Genomic DNA, 24,383 nt, shown 5'->3' on the forward strand with positions numbered 1-24,383 from the left:
AAAGCAATTGGTGCAACACCCTACTCATATTCCTGACTGTCTTGGAGATACACCCAACATTCTTGACCTTTTCCTGACCCCTAATCCTTCTGCTTATGCTGTTACCCTCTCTTCTCCTTTGGGCTCCTCCTATCACAATCTCATATCTGTATCTTGTCCAATTACTCCAATCCCTCCTCAGGATTCCCCTAAGCGAAGGTGCCTCTGGCTAGTTGGGGGAACCTGAGGAGGTATTTCGCTGATTTTCCTTGAAATGACTACTTCTTCCGTGTCAGAGACCCCTCTTTGTGTGCCAAGCGCATAAAAGAGGTCATAGTGTCTGGCATGGAGGTGTACATTCCTCAGTTTTTCTTGACCTAAACCTTCCAAACCTTGGTTTAACACAGCTTGTTCTTGTGCTATACATGATAAGAGAAGTGGCCCCACAAAAGGTACTTAAGCCTTCCATCACCAGAATCTCATGCACTTTATGTTTCTGCCCAGAACCATGCCAAGTCTGTTTTCCAACTAGCCAAAACTCCTTCATTAACAGAAAGTGTCAAAATCTTTCAAGATCTAACTCCCCTTGTGACTTCTGGCATCTAGCCAAAAATATCTCCAATAACTTTGCTTCTTCTTCTTTCCCTCCTTTATTTCAACTAGATGGCACCACTGCTATCACATCTGTTTCTAAAGCTAAACTCTTCCCTCAAACCTTTGCTAAAAACTCTGCCTTGGACGATTCTGGGCTTGTTCCTCCCTCTCATCCACCCTCTAACTACTTCATGCTACCTACTAAAATTCTTTGCAATGGTGTTTTCCATGCCCTCGCTGGCCTAAACCACCGGAAGGCTTATGGACCTGATGTGATCCCTCCTATGTTCTATGAAACTGTGCCTCCGTGCTTGCACCTTGCCTAGTCACACTCTTTCAGCTCAGTCTGTAAACATCTACCTTTCCTTCTTGCTGGAAGTTTGCCTACATTAAGCCTGTTCCTAAAAAGGGTGACCATTCTAATCCCTCAAACTACTGTCCTATTGCTTTAATTTCCTACCTATCTAAAGGTTTTTAATCTATTCTCAACAGGAAGATTCTTAAACATCTATCTCCTCACAACCTTCCATCTGATCACCAGTATGGGTTCCATCAAGGCCACTCTACTGGTGATCTTTTGGATTTCCTTATTGAGTCTTGGTCATCCTCTTTTAGAGATTTTGGTGAAACTTTTGCTGTTGCCTTGGATATATCAAAAGCTTTTGATAGAGTCTGGCACAAAGCTTTGATTTCCAAACTACCCTCCTATGGCTTTTATCCTTCTCTCTGTAACTTCATATCAAGTTTCCTTTCTGACCATTCTACTGCTGCTGTGGTAGATGGTCACCATTCTTCTCCTAAATCTATTAACAGTGGTGTTCCTCATGGTTCTGTCCTGTCACCCACTCTCTTCTTATTATTCATTTATGACCTTCTAAACCAAACTTCTTGTCCTATCCACTCCTACGCTGATGATACCACCCTGCGTTTTTTCACATCTTTTCATGGACGTCCAACCCTTCAGGAAGTAAACATTTCATGCAGGGAAGTCACAGAATGCCTGACTTCTGATCTTTCTAAAATTTCTGATTGGGGCAGAGCAAACTTGGTATTGTTCAATGCCTCAAAAACTCAATTTCTCCATCTATCAACTCGACACAGCCTTCCAGACAACTATCCCCTCTTCTTCAGTGACACTCAACTGTTCCCCTCTTCTACACTGAACATCCTTGGTCTGTTCTTTACTTATAATCTGAACTAGAAACTTCACATCTCATCTCTAGCTTCTATGAAGTTAGGCGTTCTGAGATGTCTCCGCCAGTTTTTCTCTCCCCCCCCCCCAGCTGCTAACTCTGTACAAGGGCTTTATCTGTCCATGTATGGAGTATGCTTCACATGTCTGGGGAGTTCCACTCATACCGCTCTTCTAGACAGGGTGGAATCAAAAGCTTTTCGTCTCATCAACTCTCTCCTCTAACTGACTGTCTTCAGCCTCTCTCTCATTGCCACAATGTTGCATCTTTAGCTGTCTTCTAGCACTATTTTCATGCTAACTGCTCTTCTGATCTTGCTAACTGCATGCCTCCCCTCCTCCCGCGGCCTTGCTGTACGAGACTTTCTTCTTTCTCTCACCCCTACTCTGTCCACCTCTCTATTGCAAGAGTTAACCAGTATTCTCAATGATTCATTCCTTTCTCTGGTAAACTCTGGAACTCCCTGCCTGCTTCTGTATTTCCACCTTCCTATGACTTGAATTCCTTCAAGAGGGTGGTTTCAAGACATTTATCCTTCAATTTTTGACTAATGCTTTGGACCCTTTTCTGGGACTGGCATCTCAGTGGGCTTTTTTTTTTAATTGGAATTTTGTTGCCCTTGGCCAGTGCACCTCCTACATAAAAAAAAAAAAGTCTGAAGGATTAGAGCAGTCACTCTTTTTAGGAACAGGTTGAATGTAGGCAGAACTTCCAGCAGGAAGGAAAGGTAGACATTGAAAGACAAGTTCGACTAGGCAAGGTGCAACCATGGGGACACAGTTTTGGAGAATAACAGGAGGGACCCCATCAGGTCCATAAACCTTCTGAGGGTTAAGGGCAGCAAAGGCATGGAAAACATCATTGCGAAGGATCTTAATAGGTAGCATAAAGTAGTCGGAGGGTAGAGGAGAGGGAGGAACAACCCCTGAATCATCCAAGGTAAAGCTTTCAGCAAAAGTCTGAGTGAAGAGTTTAGCTTTAGAAATAGATGAGATGGCAGTGGTGCCATTAGGCTGAAATAAAGGAAGGAAAGAAGTAAAGTTACTGGAAATGTTTTTGGCTAGGTACCAGAAGTCACGAGGGGAGTTACATCTTGACAGATTTTGACACTTTCTATTAATGAATGAGTTTTTGGCCAGTTGGAGAACAAACTTGGCATGATTCTGGGCAGAAATATAAAGTGCATGAGATTCAGGTGATGGAACACTTAAGTACCTTTTGTGGGTCACCTCTCTATCATGTATAGCGCAAAAAAAAGGCTGTGTTAAACCAAGGTTTGGAAGGTTTAGAGTAAGAAAAAGAGTGAGGAATGTACAATTCCATGCAAGACATTATCACCTCTGTTATGCACTCAGTACACAGACAGGTGTCTGACATGGAAGATGTAGTTATTCCATGAAAAATCAACATAATATCTCCTCAGGTCCCCCCAAATTAGCAGTCAAAATGCCAGAGGCACTTCCACTTTTGGGGATCCTGAGGAGGGTTTGGAGTGATGGGACAAGATACAGATATGAGGTTGTGATCAGAGGAGCCCAATGAAGAAGATAGGGTGACAGCATAAGCAGAAGGATTAGTGAGGAAAAGGTCAAGAATGTTGGGTGTATCTCCAAGACAGTCAGGAATATGAGTAGGGTGTTGCACCAGTTATTCTATGACAGTGGTTCTCAACTAGGGGGGGTACACTTATCCAGGGACCATGAGCACAGGACAGGAGGAGAAAAAATCACGGAAAATCAGATTCACTGGCTATTAGTACAAAGGAGATGCAGCTGTTATGTCCACCCTCCCTTTATCTATCTATCTATTTATGGTGGCATAGTTGGGGAGGGGGTTGAGTGGATGGCACAGGGAGGAGGGGGGGGGGAAACTGCACTGAACCAACTGTGGGAGGGCCCAGCTTGCAAAAGGCTGAGAACCCCTGCTCTAGGTCATGGAGGATAGCAAAGTTAAAGGATACTTCACCAGGATGGTCAGTGAAGGGAGAGGAATGCTAAAGCTGGTGGTGAACATGGTCTCAAAGAATGGAGGCCTCCACAAAAGGAAAGAGTCAGGCTGTGCTCCACTTTGGAAGTTAAGTAATCAAAGAATTTTTTATAGTCAGAGGAGTTAGGTCAGAGGTATACAACACAAATAAATTTAGTTTGAGAGTGACTCTGTAGTTGTAGCCAGATGGTGGAAAATTCAGAAGATTCAAGAGCATGGGCACAAGAGCAAGTTAAGTCATTGCACACATAGACGCAACATCCAGCTTTTGATTGAAATTGAGGATAGAGAAAGTATGGGAGAACAGAGAAGGGGATACAGTAAAATCCCTCTTATCCGGCATTAACGGGACTGCCGACATGCTGGATGCTTGAATATTGCCGGATACTTGAATAGAAGTGAAATTATGTCCACAATCACCACCCTACACTCATGCATCTTACCATAACAAAGATCAGCTGATCTTAATCAGCAGCTGATCTGATCAGCTGCTTAAGTGTAAGCACAACACGCTTCCTCTTTTCTACAACTTTAGGCATGATGAAGGCGTCAGGCGATAAACAGTGCACACGTGGGACTGAGTCACTGAGTAAACACAGTGCAGTGGGCCGCGGGTGGCGCGAAGCAGTGTGCTCTGGTGGCGAGGGAACAAAGTATGCCTCGTGCGGGAATTTTAATCGATTTTATGATTTTTTATTGATTTTAAGGCTCGGGGGAAAAATGTGCCGGATACTTGAAGCTGCCGGATACTCGAATGCCGGATGAGAGGAATTTTACTGTACTGTCAATTGCCCCAGAGACCTCTTTTTCAGTGAGAAAGAGAAGCTAGGGTTTAGTAGAAGAGAGGTGGTGTTCTTTTATATAGGAGGGACACTGGCCAAAGTGGTAGTCAAAAATTGAAGGATAAGTGTCTTGAAACCTCCCTCTTGAAGGAGTTCAAGTCACAGGAAGGTGGAAATACAGATGCAGGCAGGGAGTTCGAGTTTACCAGAGAAATGGATAAATGATTGAGAATACTGCATTAGAGAGGTGGAGAGAATAGAGGTGAAAGAAAAAAGTCTTGTGCAGCAAGGGTGCAGGAGGAGGGAAGGCATGCAGTTACCAGTATCAGAAGAGAAGCTAGCATGAAAATAGTGGTAGAAGATAGCTAGAGATGCAACACTGCAGAGATGAGAAAGAGGCTAAAGACAGTCAGTCAGAAGAGAGGAGTTGATGAGATGAAAAGCTTTTGATTCCACCCTGTTTAAAAGAGCATTACTAATGGAATGCCTCCCAGACATGTGAAGCATGCTCCATACATGGACAGATAAGGTCCTTGTAGAGAGTTACAAACTGGGGGGATGAGAAAACTGGTGAAGACGTCTCATAACGCTGAACTTCATAGAGTTGCAGAAGTTAATGAAGAAAAAGTTCAGGGGATATGTCTAGACACTTAGAGTTGATACCAGAAGAGCAGTTTAACCTAGGGACATTTGTGGTCCCCTCCCCAGACAGGGACTCCGAGGCTGGTGTAAGAGCCATCATAGTGAATTTAGATTTTTAAGTGATGGGTGTGTGTGTGTGTAATCAGGTGCAAAGGAAGAGAGTTGTCCCTAGAGGGCAGGCTGTGACTGCTCCCTTTTTGTTGTAAGACATAAAGGGACACATTCAGTGAGGTTACAGCTGGGTTACTGAGAAGTTCACAGAATTCCCTGATCCAGTACTTCAGATCTCACTGGGAATAATTATTGTTTCAGCAGGTGTCTATTGCCTCCTCCTATACACGATGAATGCATGTTTCCCCACACGCTGTAGTGCACACATGATCAAATTCACATGAATAATCCTTCATGTAAAAACATGAATACACAAGTTAGTGTAGTGAAGTGACTTCATGTTGCCAAGGAGAAAGCCAAGGCCATACTTCACTCTTACCTCAACCTGCTGGTGATCCATCTTTAATTGGTGGACTTCTGCACTGTGCTGTTTTTCAACGTTCTTCATCATTTCCTTGTGTTTTGTTTGTTCTTTTGACCTCAATGCTGATTGGGAAAAGAAAAGAAAAATTCTGGTTCAAATATAAAATATTACATTATATTTTACATATCAATTAGGAGATTTGAGGTCCTCAATGCAGACTTGGTTAAGCGAGCGTGCGTGCGCGCACACACACACACACACACACACACACACAAAAAAAAAAAAAAAAAAAAAAAAAAAAAAAAGTTTTGCAACTTTCAAAAATACTCTTCTCTCAATAACAAGTGGAGCTTAGATTTTTTTTCTAGTTATAGCCTAAAATGTCTACTTTTGTAATGTCACATTAATCAAATATGAAAGTATTTTTAAAAGCAAGAATGATCATGGGCTTTTCCAGTTTTCATTGCATGTTCATAATCATCCAATCTATCATTCTGCAATAACTTTCAGTAATATGGCATTAATACTAAACTGATATCGGAAACATCACTTGCTGGAGAATCTAATACAATTGGCCAAAAAAAATAAATAAGAATAGAAGAAAAGAAGGAAATATGACTGGCCTGGAAGTTAGGGCAAGGTTGCATAATTTTTTTCTTGCTTCCTCACTTCAAAATACATGGCTGACAAATTTTGCACCTACCATCACACTCCATTTTAAGACCTTTAATTTCTGCTTGTAAGGAGCATGTGGTTTCTTTGAGGTCAAAAGTCTGTTGTTTTTGCTTTTCAGATTCTGCAGTCAGCTCACCAATCTGAAAAAAAGAAGCTTTTCACTTGGTTAAAGAGATGAGGTAATATAGTTCTGCTATAGTTATGAGACTATTACTTTTCTTACTAGTCACTTCTAGTTGTCACCTACTTTTCCACCTAGCACCCTATTCAATATATAGGTAAAAGAGCCTAAGAAAATCTTCCCTCTAACAGACCCAACTTTGGCAAAATGCATGTAAAAGACTACTACAAGACTACTAATACATTTATAGAGTGAAAATACCACATAATACCACAAATACCTAATAGACACTTGTATTCAACACAAAGGAAATGTTGGAGGGCAAAATTCTCTCTAACCTTTGTCTGCAGCTGAGTTATAGTGGTGTGCAATGCATGAACCTCCTCACTGTGTTGAGCCCGTGCAGAGTCCAGAGCCTGAGGAACACAGTGGTGCATTTATGTAAAAGGCACTGGATACTGGACACAGAACAGAATTGACAGCATCTACAGTTGATTGCTATCAACCAAGAAAAACTTATTTAACTCATTGATATAGTCTTGCAAAATTTAGCTTTCTCTAGTATAAGACATATCAAATTGCAAATTAAAAAAAAAGCTTACTTCTTTCAATTTGCTCTTTTCTAACGTGGCTGACTCCTGACTAGACTTTAGATCCTCTTGTAGAGTGCAATTCCTCTCTTCCAGAACTGACACTCTCTCCTGATTCAGGTGGAGAGCTGAGGTGATCAATTCATACTTGGTTCTTAATGCCACCAACTCTAAGGACTTGCTCGAAAGCTCCTCTTGCAACTTTCCAGTCTGAAACTCCCCTTCCCTGAAGAATTGAAGTCTCTCTATTAATATACCATGCTCACATTGCCATAAAGGAGAGTAGCCAAGACAAGGCCAAAACAAGAAAATGAATACAGTAAACCCCTCCTACGTCGTACCCAAATATCTTGGATATCGGATAGTTGGACACTTTTGTGATCTCAGATAAGTGTCATATCTTGGATGGTCATAAGCAGGAAGTCGGATAGACATCTGATATTTCGGATTATTCTCCGCAATGTAAGGGGAAAGCTGGACACTCAGACAGACATCAGATACGTATCTAATGTACTATTCTACTGTAGAGCATCATATCTTGTGTTATCCTGATTTATCCAAATGAAGGAATAGGAGAAAATAACCACTGACTAAAATTACCTTTGGTTTTAACACACTCACAAGAGCAGAAGAAACTGTGGTAAGGTGCATGGTGCCCTTGAAAGAGGTGAGTGTGGGGGACGCTTTGACAGTCAATGCTGCCAGTGCTTAAGAAAATTTTTTTGAAATGTGGACCAGAAAAGATGGATACATATTCAAATATTAAATACATAATTTAAATATCAAATATTATTTTTTTTACCCTATACAGTGCATACCACATAACCACCTGGTGTTCACAATAGTATGTGAACTGGAAACACTGCCCATTCTCTGTACAGCCTTTTGTCCTGATGCGTCATGCACAACTGGTGTTCCTGCCATGTTGTGCTTGCTGGTCTTCATGGTGACTTCAAGGACTACATCCAATTTTCCCCTGATAACATTACCCCAAAATCCGACCAAGGCAGGGTTTACTGTACATTCACATTCCCTTGCATCATAGTCTTAAGGCTTCAAGGGGAAAGAGAACCAGTCCTCACCATCCACACTATATGAGGGTCAGTTGTGCACCATTTCTGCTAATCTCTGTAATAATACTGGACAACAGACATGATTCACCATAATGCACCATAACAGACTTCTCATTTGACAAAATGCAGTTTTCATAAATGTGAGGTGGCATCCAAGAAGGAAAGAATGCAGTGATTCAGTTTGATGAGAAAATTAATATGAATTTATATAGTACTTCTATTTAGTATGAGTTGACTTTTTTTCCACTAATAAAATTATGGAATTGTGGTATACCAACTAGAAAAGATATGTCAAAAATTTTCAATTTTCCATACCAATCAAAGGCTACTATTTCAAACAAGATGCATAACTTACTGTATGGTCTTGTTCAGTGCCTTATCTCTTTGGGCTAGGTTATCTTCTAACTGCTTGACTTGCTGAGAGGAGTGTTGTTCTTGTCTCTCTAGCTGCTCCTTCAGCAAAGTTGTCTGTCCTATATACTCTCTTTCTTTCAGAGACAAAAGCTTGTTTTTACTAATCTGATTATCTGGGGAAAAAATGAGGTCATTGTATATTAACTGAATAACTTTGAATTATGCAAATTTAGTGAGACAGACATCAAAATAACTGGATAGGCAGCATATTGAATTCAATCTTTCACAATGTAATCTTTATTCACCTGAATGGAAACATGGAAATAGAAAATAAAGAGGCTGCAAAATGTCACATGGAAACTCCCCAGAACAGGTTTACATCTAAATTAATGAACTGAGACTCCACAATCTGACAGAAGAGGAAGGCAAGCAACTCTGTCCTCTTATGTGTGTGTGTGTGTGTGTGTGTGTGTGTGTGTGTGTGTGTGTGTGTGTGTGTGTGTGTGTGTGTGTGTGTGTGTGTGTGTGTGTGTGTGTGTGTTTACCTAATTGTATTGTACAAGAGGGGAACTATGCTCATGCTGTCCCATCTTTGTATCTCAAAATGATGTACTGTCTTTGCACACACTACTGCTTTGTCCAGTCCATTCCATATATCCACTGATCTGTGGGGGAAGCTGTTCTTCAAATTTCTTCTATAACTATCTTTTTTTAGTTTCTTTCCACATCTTTTGTATCCCTTGTGTCCTATTTCGGTAAATCTTCTATATCAGGAAACTCCATGTTTCTCATGATTCTATATATTTTATTTTATTTTATTTATTTATTATCATTATTATTATTTTCTTTTTATGTAAAAGGGTCACTAGCCAAGAGAAACAAAACCAGAAGAAAAAAATCCCACTTAGGTACCAGTAACAAAAGAGACATTGAAAATTGAAGGATAAGTGTCTTGAAACCTCCCTCTTGAAAGAGTTCAAGTCATAGGAAGGAGGAAATACAGGAGGTAAGGAGTTCCAGAGTTTACCAGAGAAAGGGGTGAATGATTGAGAATACAAGTTAACTCTTGCATTAGAGAGGTAGACGGAATAGGAATGAGAGAAAGAAAAAAGTCTTCTGCAGTGAGACTGTGGGAGAAGGGTAGGCATGCAGTTAGCAAGATCAGAAGAGCAGTTAGCATGAAAATGGTAGTAGAAGATAGCAAGAGATGCAACACTGTGGTGATGAGAAAGAGGCTGAAGACAGTAAGTTAGAGAAGAGGAATTGATAAGACAAAAAGCTTTTGATTCCACCTTGTCTGAAATAGCAGCATGAGTGGAACCCTCCCAGACATGTGAAGCATATTCCATACATGGGTGGATAAGGCCCCTGTACAGAGTTAGCAGCTGAGGTGGTTAGAAAATAGTTGGAGATGACTCAGAATGCTTAACTTCATAGAAGCTGTTTTACCTAGAGATGAGATGTAAGTTTCTAGTTTAGATTATAAGTAAAAAAACAGGCTGAGGATGTTCAGTGTAAAAGAGGAGGACAGTTGAGTGTCACTGAAGAAGAGGGGATAGTTGTCTGGAAGGTTGTGTTGAGTTGATAGATGGAGGAATTGGATTTTTGAGGCATTGAACAATACTAGGTTTGCTCTGCCCCAATCAAAAATTTTGGAGAGATCAGAAGTCAGGCATTCTGTGGCTTCCCTGTGTGAACTATTTACTTCCTGAAGGGTTGAATGTCTAGGAAATTATGCAAAAAAAGTGCAGAGTGGTATCATCAACATAGGAGTGGATAGGACAAGAAATTTTGTTAAGAAGATTGTTGATGAATAATAGGAAGAGAGTGGGTGACAGGACAAAACTGTGAGGAGTACCACTGTTAATAGATTTAGGAGAACAGTGACCCTCAACCACAGCAGCAATAAAACGGTCAGAAAAGAAACTTGAGATGAAGTTACAGAGAGAAGGATAGAAGCTGCAGGAGGGAAGTTTGGAAATTGAAGCTTTGTGCCAGACTATCAAAAGCTCTTGATATGGCTAAGGAAACAGCAAAAGTTTCACCAAAATCTCTAAAAGAGGATGACCAGGACTCAGTAAGAAAAGCCAGAATCTCAGTAGTAGAGTAGCCTTGAAGGAACCCATACTGGCAATCAGATAGAAGGTTGTGAAGTGATAGATGTTTAAGAATCTTCCTGTTGAGGATAGATTAAAAAACTTTAGTGAGGAAATTAAATCAATAGGACAGTAGTTTGAAGGATTAGAATAGTCATCCTTTAAGGAACAGGCTAAATATATGCAAACTTCCAGCAAGAGGGAAAGTTGAAAGAGTTTGACTAGGCAAGGTAGAGGCATGGAGACACAGTTTCAGAGAACAACAGGAGGGACCCCATCAGGTCTATAAGACTTCCAAGGGTTTAGGCCAGCAAGAGCATGGAAAACATCACTAAGAAGGATTTTAATGAGTAGCATGAAGTAGTCAGAGGATGGAGAAGAGGGAGGAGTAAGCCCTGAATTATCCAAGGTAGAGTTTTTAGCAAAAGTTTGAGTGAAGAGTTCAGCTTTAGAAATAGATGAGATGGCACTGGTGCCATCTGGCTGAAATAAAGGAGGGAAAGATGAAGAAGCAAAGTTACTGGAGATGCTTTTTTTGGCTAGGTGCTAGAAGTCACAAGGGGGGTTAAATCTTGACAGATTCTGACACTTTCTATTAATGAAGGAGTTTTTGGCTAGTTGGAGAACAGACTTGGCATGATTCCTGGCAGAAAGATAAAGCACATGAGATTCAGGTGATGGAAGGCTCAAGTACCCTTTGTGGGCCACCTCTCTATCATGTATAGCATAACAACAGGCTGTGTTAAACCAAGGTTTGGAAGGTTTAGTTTGAGAAAAAGAGTGAGGAGTGTATGCCTCCATGCCAGACCTATCACCTCTGTTATGTGCTCAACACACAGAGATGGGTCTCTGACACAGAAGCAGTAGTTGTTCTAAGGAAAATCAGCATAATACCTCCTCAGCCCCCTCCAGTTAGCAGAAGCAAAATGCCAGAGGCACCTCTGCCTTGGGGGATCCTGAGGAGGAATTGAAGTTGATAGGACAAGATATAGATGTGAGATTGTGATTGGAGGAGCCTAACGGAGAAGATAGGGTGACAGCATAAGCAGAAGGATTAGAGGCTAGGAAAAGGTCAAGAATGTTGAGTGTATCTCCAAGATGGTCAGGAATATGAGTAGGGTGTTGCACCAGTTGCTCTAGGTCATGGAGGATAGCAAAGTTAAAGGCTAGTTCACCAGGATGGTCAGTGAAGGGAGAAGAAAGCCAAAGCTGGTGGTGAACATTGATGTCTCCAAGAATGGTGATCTCCGCAAAAGGGAAGAGAGTTAGAATGTGCTCCACTTTGGAAGTTAAGTAATCAAAGAATTTCTTTTAGTCAGAGGAGTTAGGTGAGAGATATACAGCACAGATAAATTTAGTTTGAGAGTGACTATGTAGTCATAGCCAGATGGTGGAAAATTGGGAAGATTCAAGAGCATGGGCATGAGAGCAGGTTAAGTCATTGTACACAGAGACGTAACATCCAGCTTTACACATCTATAGAAGAGTTTTGGTTAGTCTTTACACTTATCAATTATATTCTTCTTGTATTTTCTTCCTTCCTCTCTACATATTTGTACATGCTCATTTCTAGCATTAATATATTCTTGCCACTTCCTTAGATGTTTCCTTTTTCTCCATCTATTCCATACTCTATCTCTTCTTTCCTTTCCCTCACTGCACCTTCTATTAAACCACTCTTTTATATTTGCCTTTTTATGTTTTAATCTTGGTACATATTTATCCATTCCTTTATTATAAATTTCTATCAGTCTTCTATTTTCTTCCACACTCACTTCTTTCATATAAAAGTCATCCCATTCTATCTCCTGAAAGTACTTTCTGAGTCCACTAAAATCTGTTTTACTACATATTAGTCTCCCCTCTCTATGTTTCTCTTTCCTTCCTATGTTCATATCTTCCTTTAGTTCTAGTTCTAATAATATCTAATCACTTTTTCCAATGGGATGTTTATACTTAATTTCATCCACAATCTCTAGCTCCTTTGTAACTATTAGGTCTAATTTTGGTGGTTCATCATCGTTTCTAAATTTGGTGTTATCTTGAACCCACTGAACCCACTGTGTCATAGTATGTTCCATAATCATGTCTAGTAATATATTTCCCCCATGAGTTTTTGCCCCCTTCCATTGATATTTCTTCCCAGTGTACCTCCTTACAGTTAAAATCCCCCATAATTCCTGACTTGTTCCTTCTTCTAGTATTCTGTTTTAGTAAGAGTTTTGTATCACTTAGCATCCTAGCATAATAAAGCTCACTCCATGACCTTGTTTTTGGTGGTACATAGCACACAACAAATTGTCTTTTTTCCCATACCTTTATTTTCCACTTTTAATGTAATCAATTCAGCACTTTCCCTTTCATAGCCAACCTTGGTAACTTTTAAATTTTTCTTGGTTAATATCATGACTCCACTACCCTGTTTACCATTTCTGTTCTTTAACCAAGTATTATATTGTTCATTATCAACACCATTTTGTAATAGATGACCACTCAGTTTAGTTTCCATAATCCTCATTATATCAGGCTTTGGCTCTTCTAAATACTCATTAGTTCAATAATCCCTGAGGTAAGCCCATTCACATATGTATACGCCACTTTTAGTTTTCTACTTCCTCCATCCTCTCTTCCACTATTTCCTCCTCCTTCCCCTGAATGTACCATTTCCTCAGCCTCATGTCTAGTACTCTCCAGTAAAAGTTCTTCTCAATATCTGTTCTTTTCTTTTTTTTTTCCTTAGCTTCATTTCTCAGTCTCCTTTCTCTTTCCCTTTCTTCTGTGTGTGTGTGTGTGTGTGTATACTGTTTGCTGCAACCACCTCTTCTTTCAAATCATTCCATATTTCAATAGTTCTATATGGGAAGCTGCATTTCTTGATGTCATGTGTGTGTGTGTGTGTGTATTTACCTAGTTGTATTTACCTAGTTGTGCTTTATGGGAAAAGAGCTATGCTCATGCTGTCCCATCTTCATATCTTTTAATATCCAACTTAGCCTTGAATCCATGTATACTTTCTGCATTTACTATCTCCTCATCCAGACTGTTCCATACATCAATACTTCTATATGGGAAACTATACTTTTTGACGTCTCTTCTACAAGCACTCCTCTTCAGCCTCTTCCCATGTCCTCTAGTGTCCCGTGTATCCCAGACCATTAAGTCGCTCCAGTCCACCTCCTCTACTCCCTCATATGCTTTATATATCACAATCAAGTCTCCCCTTTCTCTCCTCTTTTCCAACGTTGGTAGATGTAGCCTTTCCAGTCTCTCTTCATATGACATGTCCCTGATACTTGGTAACATCTTCGTAGCTGCTCTCTGAACTCTCTCCAACTTCCTTATATCCTTTTTCTTGTATGGCAACCACACTACTGCTGCATATTCTAGTCTAGGTCTTATCAGCGACACGATCATCTTCCTGACCATCTTTTCATCCATATATGCAAAGGCCTGCCTTATTCTTCTCAACAAGTTATAGGTTTCTCCTGTAATTTTGCTAATGTGTCTCTCCGGGGTCAGGTTCCCAGTCACTGTAACACCGAGATACTTTTCCTCTTCTGCTCCACTCAACCTTACACCATTCAACACATAATTTCCTTTTACTCTTCTGGTACTTTTTCCAAATTCTATTACCTTACACTTCTTTAAATTAAATTCCATTTCCCATCTATAACTCCACTCTGATATCTTGTTCAGGTCTTCTTGTAACATTCCACAGCCCTCTGCACTCTCAACTTTCTTCCAGCAACTTTGCATCATCCACAAAAAGGCTCATGTAGCTCTTCACACTCTCCGTCATATCATTCATATAGACTACAAACATGATTGGTACAAGTACTGAGCCTTGGGGTACTCCACTTTATGACTTCCCTCCATGATGATTTTTTATCTTTTACCACCATTCTCATTTCTCTGTTTGTCAAGAAATTTTCCATCCATCTCAGCAGGCCCCCCATTAGCCCATCATTATGCTTCAACTTCCACAACAATTTCCTGTGTGGCACTTTATCAAAGGCCTTTTTCAGGTCTAAATAAACACAATCAGCCCATCTCTTTCTTGCATTATATCCACCACTCTAGAATAAAAACTCAGTAAGTTTGTAACACACAATCTCCCTCTCCTAAATCCAAATTGTTGTTTTATTATCACTTAATTTCCTTCTAGGTACTGCATCCATTTATCCTTCACCAATCTTTCACACATTTTGCACACCACACTTGTCAGAGACACAGGTCTATAGTGTGTGTGTGTGTGTGTGTGTGTGTGTGTGTGTGTGTGTGTGTGTGTGTATGCAATTAATTTGTCTTTAAGAATACCTGCTGAAAACCTCATTCTCTGAATAAGGGTTACTTGCTTACTTATCAGCCACATACCATATGGTATTGATAATTATTTATAACTATTGGTGTTGAAAATCATGTCAACATAATTACATAAAAAACTCTACACTAAGATAAATACAGGACTATCACCCTCCTTCTTCTCATAATGTGTGAGATAACTTCTCAGTAAGGTCCACATTTATTCTCTATTAAATGGACAGGGATCACAGTATGAAAGATAATCAACTATGCTTTGGTCCTAACATGATAACTATAAGGAGGTAGCTACAACAAAAAATATTCTCCCTCTCAGCACAAATACATATCACTTGTATTCTTCTCATTTAACATATTCTTTATATATCACACTGTCCGCTTCAAATTCCAATGTACTAAAACTACACAGTAGTCTACAGGCACTCAACTAAATCAGAATAAAGTTGGTGATGAATCTTTATCATCAGGCCTGAATTATTATTATATTTTAAGTGTCTAATGCAATACCATACATACCAATTGTCGAAATGATGTCATTGGTGATACTGTTTCCAATTAGGTTCAGTAGTGTAAGGGTTCTGTTGTTACGCAGACCTTCCAACAAGGTTTTACCTCCTGCTACTCCAAGAGTATTCCAGCGTAAATCTAAAACAATACAAATTTATTAACTGAAGAAATCAGTGACCTGTTTGATTAATGTATTGGCACTCAAGACCAATGTGACCAATGAAACAGATGAGCAAAGTACTTTTTATATAAGCAGTATCAAACAATACCAACTAGACAGGATTATGTATAGAATGTTTAAATAAGGTCAAGTAGTGGAAATCTTTCAAATAAAACATGTACTGCACTCACATTAAAAATCAATTCATATCCACAGCAATATCATTTTAAAATGGTGTTTTTTTTCTGTTGGTTCTGATTTTTTTCTGGAAATTTCTTGTATGTGCAAGAAAGGACAGGTTATTCAAGATGAAAAAAATAAATAAATAAATAATAATAATAAAATACACACCGAGAGATAGTAAGCTGCAGTTTCTCATCAAAACTTGAGCAAGAGCAGATGCTGCCTCTCCACCCAGCTGGTTACTTCTCAGGTCCAAGTACTGCACACATGAGTTTTTGACAAGAGCCCCACAGAAAGAACCAAATGACTCTGGATGCAGCCCTAAATTATTCCATTCCAGTGACAATCTATAAAGACATTGTATATAAAATCTCACATATCCAAAATAGTAATTTACATTTTTAATAAATGACTTCACAAATACAATCATATAGGAAAGGCATCCTCTATGTTTACAAAGGTTACCCTCTTTTATCCAGCAGCATCTTAGATTGTTGTTGTTGTGCTTATAATCCAAACCTAAAAGCATCCTGGATACAGGAAAGAAATCTTACCTGACAATTCTTGAATTATGCCTAAGCATCTTGGCCAAAGCATCTGTGCTGTTGCCTTGAATGCAGTTTCCTTTAAGGACTAATGTCTTCACAGAGGAATTGCCACACAGACCAAGGAGAATAGACTTGATACCATCCTCTTTCAGAAGACAATCCTCAAAACTAACCTAGTGTTAAAGGAATTAATGCAATATCTGTGCCATACACTAATTTTAAACACATCCACCTACTCATGTACTTTAACTTTATTTGCATAAAAAGTATATTCTTCAGTAAATGGCTGACAGGGAAAGGATTTATGTATAGATAACACATAACAGCTTTCTGAAAACCAATGATACTAGAATTATAGCTCTCAGTGATGAGCAATATTAATTTTTATCATGGTAATGTCTTACAAGAAACCATGAAATATAACAGTTACTCTAATATCCAGGAGATATGTACATTAGTATAATAATGAGTAAAACATTATATTCCTAACCAGCAACAAGTAGTAACAAACTCACACATAATACCATCATGGCTTCTTGTTTCCAGTAATAAGAATGTAGAATTAAAACAATTGAACAGATTTTTCCTATTTTTTTCTCAGTAGGATCACAGAGGGTTAAAGCTGTAATATTAAAAAATGAGGATGGGGTGAGGGTGATTTGCTTTATTTATTTATTTTTTTCTTTCTCTCTCTCTCTCTCTCTCTCTCTGGTTTTACTGATAAAATATTTGTGGAATAATTTACTTGAAATATTTAATCACCATTGAGTAGATTTATTTATTTTTTTATTAATTAATTAATTATTTTTGTTTTAGCAGACAGGGTGTCTGATAAGGTGATGAGATGTGATATGGAGGATATGATAAATGTGGATAGGAGATAGGGACTGAGCTGGTATTAACACATAAAGGAGAAGTTAAGGCCGTATACTTAAATGAGCAATAGAGTTAGAAGAAATTAGGAAATAAAAAAACTCCACCCCCTGCAAAAAAAAAAAAAAAGCCTTAGTGGGTTTTTTTGGGTTAAAAAAATCAACATATCAAAATTTAGTATTATCATATTGATAAATAAGATCTCTCTCTCTCTCTCTCTCTCTCTCTCTCTCTCTCTCTCTCTCTCTCTCTCTCTCTCTCTCTCTCTCTCTCTCTCTCTCTCTCTCTATATATATATATATATATATATATATATATATATATATATATATATATATATATATATATAATGTAATAGTCAAGCTTGATCCATTTATTTCCTATACAGTACAAGTTAACACAAGCTTTGTCCAACCAGATCAACCTGTATCAACATGACCTAAACAAGTGTCTAATCTTCATTAATAGAAAGTGTCAAAGTCTTTCAAGATCTAACTCCCCTCATGACTTCTGGTACCATGCCAAAAACATCTCCAATAACTTTGTCTCTTCATCTTTTCCTCCATTATTTCAAGCTGATAGCACCACTTCCACCTCATCTATTTCTAAGGCTAAACTCTTCACTCAAACCTTTGCTAAAAACTTTACTACCTTGAATGATTCAGGGGTTGTTCCCCCCTCTCCTCCAACCTCTGACTACTTCATGCTACCCACTAAAATCCTTCACAGTGATGTTTTCCATGTTCTCACTGGCCTAAACCCTTGGAGGGCTTATGGACCTGATGGGCTCCATCCTAATGTTCTGTGCCTCTGTGCTTGCACCTTGCCTAGTCAAACTCAACTCTATCAACATCTACCTTTCCTTCTTGCTAGAAGTTTGCCACATTCAGCCTGTTCCTAAAAAAGAATGACCATTCTAATCCCTCAAACTACTGTCCTATTGCTTCAATTTCCTGCCTCTCTAAGGTTTTGAATCTATCCTCAACAGGAAGATTCTTAAACATCTACCACTTCACAATCTTCTATCTGATCACCAGTATGGGTTCTGTCAAGGCCACTCTACTGGTGATTTTTGGGCTTTCCTTAATGAGGTCATCTTCTTTTAGGGATTTTGGTGAAACTTTAGCTGTTGCCTTAGACATATCAAAAAGCTTTTGATAGAGTCTGGCACAAAGCTTTGATTTCTAAACTACCCTCCTATGGCTTCTATCCTTGTCTCTGCAATTTCATCTCAAGTTTCTTTTCTGATCATTCTATTGCTGCTGTGGTAGACAGTCACTGTTCTTCTCCTAAATCTATTAACAGTGGTGTTCCTCAGGGTTCTGTCCTGTCACCCACTCTCTTCCTATTATTCATCAATGATCTTCTAAACCAAACTTCATATCCTATCCACTCCTACACTGATGATACCACCCTGCACTTTTCCATGTCTTTTCATAGACATCCAACCCTTCAGGAAGTAAACAGTTCACACAGGGAAGCCATTGAATGCCTGACTTCTGATCTCTCTAAAATTTCTAATTGGGGCAGAGCAAACTTAGCATTATTCAGTGCCTCAAAACTTGACTTAACCTTCCAGACAACTATCCCCTCTTCTTCAATGACACTCAACTGTCCTCCTCTTCTACACTGAACATCCTCAGTCTGTTCTTTACTTATAATCTAAACTGGAAACTTCACATCTCATCTAGTTAAAACAGCTTCTATGAAGTTAGGCATTCTGAGTTGTCTCTGTCAGTTTTTCTCAACACCCTCACCCCCCTTCTGCTGCCTCTGTACAGGGGCCTTATCTGTCCATGTATGGAGTATGTTTCACATGTAAGGGGGCTTCCACTCATACTGTTCTTTTAGACAAAGTGGAATCAAAAGCTTTTTGTCTTATCAATTTCTCTCCTGTAACTGACTGTCTTCAACCTCTCTCCCATCACAGCAATGTTCCATCTCTTGCTATCTTCTACCATTATTTTCATGCCAACTACTCTTCTGATCTTGCTGACTGCATGCCTCCCTTCCTCCCACAGCCTCACTGCACAAGACTTTCTTCTTTCTCTCACCCCTATTCTGTCTACCTCTCTAATGCAAGAGTTTACCAGTATTCTCAATCATTCATCCCTTTCTCTGGTAAATTCTAGAACTCTCTGCCTGCTTCTGTATTTCCACTTCCTATGACTTGAACTCTTTTAAGATGGAGGTTTCAAGACACTTATCCTGTAATTTCTGACTACTGTTTTCAACTGTTTGGGGGCCAGCATCTCAGTGTTTTTTTTTTTTTTTTTTTATGTTCTTAATCAGTGCCACTCCTACATGAATAAAAAAAAAAAAGAAATCTTTTGTTTCATTCAATTACTTTTTAATTGCTTATTTAAACTGATTTACATATAAATATGAGGACTAAACAAAAAATAAATAAAACCCAGAAAACCCAATAAAATCAACAAAAATCTAATCCGACAAAAACCTTTTAAAAAACCTCGGTTTTTCCAACCCTGAAATTAAGAGACCAGTGAGAACTCTGAAAAAAATCCAGAGAAGGTTTTTGAAGAAGACATGAGAAGAGATCATCTACAATCACAGGAGAGAGTAAAACCATTCAATAGCACAAGGAAAAATGAAGACATTAAACAAAATTATGACTTTTGAGCATAAAATGAAGAAAAACTATTATGAAAATGTTATTTTTTTTAGTATCTATTATGTTACTAATCAATTTACAAATGAACCTTTGAAAAATTTTCCATTAACTTTTATTCATTATTATCTCAGAAAATCAAATCACTTTGTTGACCATCCCTGATCAACATGATTAATGAAGTAAGCAGCAGCCTTCTTACCTCTTCAAATTTTGAAGAGACCTGCAACATTTTCCCCACCACAGCACATGTGCCAACATCCAGAGTCTGGCTGGACAAATCCAGCACTGGACCACTAAATATTTACAAAATAATAAATAAAATCAATAAGCTATATACAATACCATTCATTCTTAATGTATTTTGATCATGGTAATAAAATTAATAAGCTATGTATGCAAAATGTTATTAATTCTTACTATACTTTGATATCAATAGAGAAATTATTATTCATGAAGTGTAATTCTAAATAAAAATAGATATAAACGTGGTTCTGTGCTCTACAGCATATGTATGTTATATTGACTTACCCTGTTAATGCTTTTTGAACACATTCTTGTAGTTCTATATTATGTTTTTTGCACAATTGTTTATATAAATCTGTAACGTCTTCCATAATGCTATAATTGCAGTGTACGGTTACTAGGTGTTATTTTTCATTATTTCCATGCAATAATGTCCACAATTCGTAAAATGTACATCTCATCATGTTTTCACATAAGATTCCTGGATGACAAATACCAATGAGGTCACAATTGAATACAATTGCAATTTGGGCAGTAACATGGACTCAGACTCTACCATGACAGCCTTGCCTCACGACCCCACAGCCAGTTTTACCACAACATTCACATTACAACATACAAAAGACTTGTATTATTTGTTTGTAATGTTGGAATATAATGAGTGTAGGTTTTCATATCACACAAAAACATTACTACCTTTTGTTATATTCAAATCAATATTATTATCATTCTGCAAAAAAATAGGCATATAAAAGCACTACAAAATTATTGTATTATACTGTTTGTACATTATGTATGACACCCATTGTTTTTTTTTGTTTTTTTATGTAAGAAGGACACTGGCCAAGGGCAGCAAAAAATCCAATGAAAAAAAAAAAAAGCCCACTGAAATCCCAGTCCCCTAAAAAGGTCAAAGCAGTAGTAAAAAATTGATGAATAAGTGTCTTGAAACCTCCCTCTTGAAGGAATTCAAGTCACAGGAAGGTGGAAATACAGAAGCAGGCAGGGAGTTCCAGAGTTTACCAGAGAAAGTGATGAATGATTGAGAATACTAGTTAACTTTTGCATTAGAGAAGTGGACAGAGTAGGGGTAAGAGAATGAAGAAAGTCTTGTGCAGTGAGGGTGTGTTAGGAGGGGAGGCATGCAGTTAGCAAGATCAGAAGAGCAGTTAGCATGAAAATACCAGTAGAAGACAGCTAGAGATGCAACATTGCGGCGGTGAGAGAGAGGCTGAAGACAATCAGTTAGAGGAGAGGAGTTGATGAGACGAAAAGCTTCTGATTCCACGCTGTCTAGAAGAGCAGTATGAGTGGAACCCCCCCAGACATGTGAAACATACTCCATACATGGACAGATAAGGCCCTTGTACAGAGTTAGCAGCTGTGGGTGGTGAGAAAAACTGGTGGAGACGTCTCAGAATGCCTAACTTCATAGAAGCTGTTTTAGCTAGAGATGAAATGTGAAGTTTCCAGTTCAGATTATAAGTAAAGGACAGACCAAGGATGTTCAGTGTAGAAGAGGGGGACAATTGAGTGTCATTGAAGAAGAGGAGATAGTTGTCTGGAAGGTTGTGTCGAGTTGATAGATGGAGGAATTGAGTTTTTGAGGCATTGAACAATACCAAGTTTGCTCTGACCCAATCAGAAATTTTAGAAAGATCAGAAGTCAAGCGTTCTGTGGCTTCCCTGCGTGAAATGTTTACCTCCTGAAGGGTTGGACGTCTATGAAAAGACGTGGAAAAGTGCAGGGTGGTATCATCAGCGTAGGAGTGGATAGGACAAGAAGTTTGGTTTAGATCATTAATGAATAATAAGAAGAGAGTGGGTGACAGGAAAGAATCCTGAGGAACACCACTGTTAATAGATTTAGGAGAAGAACAATGACTGTCTACCACAGCAGCAATAGAACAGTCAGAAAGGAAACTTGAGATGAAGTTACAAAGAGAAGGATAGAAGCCATAGGAGGGTAGTTTGGAAATCAAAGCTTTGTGCCAGATTCTATCAAAAAGCTTTTGATGTCCAAGGCAACAGCAGAAGTTTCACCAAAATCTCTAAAAGAGGATGACCAAGACTCAGTAAGGAAAGCCAGATCACCAGTAGAGCGGCTTTGACAGAACCTGTACTGGCGATCAGATAGAAGCTTGAATACACTAGTATTTTCAAGAGTGACAGGTTGTTAAGTAACACTCTTGTATTGTGAACCCTTAGTTTCATTCATATATCTCACATTATGTAGAACCAATATAAGTAATTTATACTTTCATACTGTAAATTATACATCAGTAATTTAGGTATTATTTTAGAATTACATCATCATACTCTACAACATTCATTGGGAATGTGAATTTTGCATACCTTACTGGATTCTAAGAAACTATGTCTCTGAGTTTCCATGGGAAATGCACATTTTTTTCAATATTCAGCTCTTCCCCAGCAAGTGTGGGGATTTTTGGGAATGTAGAGTTTATAGTTGGTAGAAATGAAAAATGCTGATTTACTAGTACAATTAGGTTAGGTTAGATTAGTATCCCTGAGGGAAGTCCAGGTTAGATTAATATCCTTGGTGAGGGGATCCACAGGAGGGGGTGCAGCTCCCCTGTTACGTTAGGTTAGGGGATTATGGTGCAATTATAAAAATTTACTGTAATTTATACTTTCATACTGCAAATTATACAAGTTTTAAACAATATATCACACTGTTAAGTAATAATGAACTTTAAATTTGACAAAATTATTTTTCTAGTAGATTTCTCCAAGTGTTTTAAATTAATGATGCCCAGCAAAATTATTTAAAATTTTCAGGCTATTATTATTTCCATATTACCCTATATTTTTTACCAAAATATTAGGCTTGGTCTGTAGTAGCCAGGGGAGTTACTCACAGCATCTTGCCAGAGCTCTATAATATTGTGATCCCTCAACTATTATGTTGTCCCTCAGAAGCATGAGCATTCGAGCACAGGAGGAGGGAACTGGAACCTGCAATGAAATGCCAACATCAAATGAGTTTCCCACTAGATGTGGATCTCTGTGGAGTGGCATTAGATCATTGGCTTCCATGGAGTCTTCACACTAGCCTACATAATCAGTTTCTATGTTACATGCAACAGTAGGATGATCAGTGATATAAACGTGGATGTCAAGTACTTTCACTCAATGGGATGAGTAATTCAAACTAGAACTTGCAAACATAGAAAGAGAAGCAATCTGTAGAGAGCACTGGCAGCAACACCACTCAAAGCCGAAGGAAGTTTCATCAGTCTTCTATACTCTAACAATGAGAAGCCAACATTGCAAAGTCTGTGCTGCCATCTGCCATTGCAGTCATATTTGAAAGCATGTTCCTTAGTTTGCACCTCTTTACTTCTAAAGAAACAGGTGTTTTTCATAAAGGAAGCAGGTGCTAGAAAACTCTGGGACACATTGCCATTCTGCTTAAGTTGCTGTCGAAAACCCAAATACCCAACTGCTTCCCACTACATACTATGTTAACATCCTGCCACAGTGGGGAACTGCTCCAAAAAGTATTTGCTTAAGGTATTCTCCACCCAAAAAGTTATACCTTTGAATGGCCCACAACCTGTTCTTTAACTCAGTGTTAATTAACAGTGATGCCTCCCTTGGATCATTTATTTAAAAAAAACTGAGAAACTGATGTGCATAAATGATAAACCTTTAGCTATAAGTGATCTTAACAGGGGACCTTGACCAGAACAGGACAACACGTAAGACACTGGTACCACAATGATTGTCTAGTTCCCAGACAACTTCTGGGGCCTTTGTAAGTCATGAGAACTCTTTAGCTCAGGATTAAATAGCCAGATCAGAAGAATAGTGCCTTAGACATCAGAACTTATTATAACAATTATAAAATGGGGCCTCTGTACTCCTGACTATAAAAAAAAAACGACTATAATCAAACACTTAAATGTATTTTTAAAATCAAATCAAACAAACTGACCTACATCCTAACAAGGAGCTTTGCCTCCTGAAATATTAAAAATTCAGAAGTACACTAACTCCAATTTGTAACCATGTTCAACTATCGAAATCCTCGTAATAACACTTGCACAATTAAATAAATAACAATTTTGTATCTGGAGAAACTTGTTTAGGTACCAAAATAAAATACAAATATCAGTCTCATAATAGCAACACTTAGGTTCTTGTCCATTTATACAAGAAGCTATTGATTCAGTAAGAGGAACTGGCGTCCTGGCCAGGGCAGACTCGAGATGTACAACAATTTGGAACAATTGATGACACAGTTACATGATTTAACATTATATTCCGTCTCAAAAGTGCTAATCTCAACAATGGCAAACTCCATTATTAAAGGTGTGAAGGGAGGTGAGTA

General features: G+C 38.6%; 1 protein-coding gene across 10 annotated transcripts in view; it reads right to left on the reverse strand.

The window, feature by feature from the left end:
• LOC135103628 (leucine-rich repeat-containing protein 45-like) overlaps positions 1-24,383 on the reverse strand; it is a 39,193-nt gene that overhangs the window by 14,541 nt on the left and 269 nt on the right. For 3 of the 10 annotated variants that reach the window (XM_064010132.1, XM_064010138.1, XM_064010133.1), the window contains exons 2-11: positions 20,312-20,507; positions 19,983-20,076; positions 16,285-16,451; positions 15,899-16,077; positions 15,397-15,525; positions 8,466-8,637; positions 7,050-7,263; positions 6,786-6,863; positions 6,355-6,466; positions 5,667-5,773 (exon numbers count right to left, since the gene is read on the reverse strand). In XM_064010132.1, coding sequence (XP_063866202.1) covers positions 5,667-5,773; positions 6,355-6,466; positions 6,786-6,863; positions 7,050-7,263; positions 8,466-8,637; positions 15,397-15,525; positions 15,899-16,077; positions 16,285-16,451; positions 19,983-20,076; positions 20,312-20,397 — 1,338 coding nt within the window. In that variant the 5' untranslated portion in view covers positions 20,398-20,507. Of the gene's footprint in view, positions 1-5,666; positions 5,774-6,354; positions 6,467-6,785; positions 6,864-7,049; positions 7,264-8,465; positions 8,638-15,396; positions 15,526-15,898; positions 16,078-16,284; positions 16,452-16,793; positions 17,272-19,982; positions 20,077-20,311; positions 22,868-22,908 lie in introns of those variants that run through there. The other 7 variants (XM_064010135.1, XM_064010136.1, XM_064010134.1 and 4 more) reach the window with 6 other exon arrangements.

The sequence above is a fragment of the Scylla paramamosain genome, chromosome 9 (assembly GCF_035594125.1).
Source record: "Scylla paramamosain isolate STU-SP2022 chromosome 9, ASM3559412v1, whole genome shotgun sequence".
Lineage (NCBI taxonomy): Eukaryota > Metazoa > Arthropoda > Malacostraca > Decapoda > Portunidae > Scylla > Scylla paramamosain.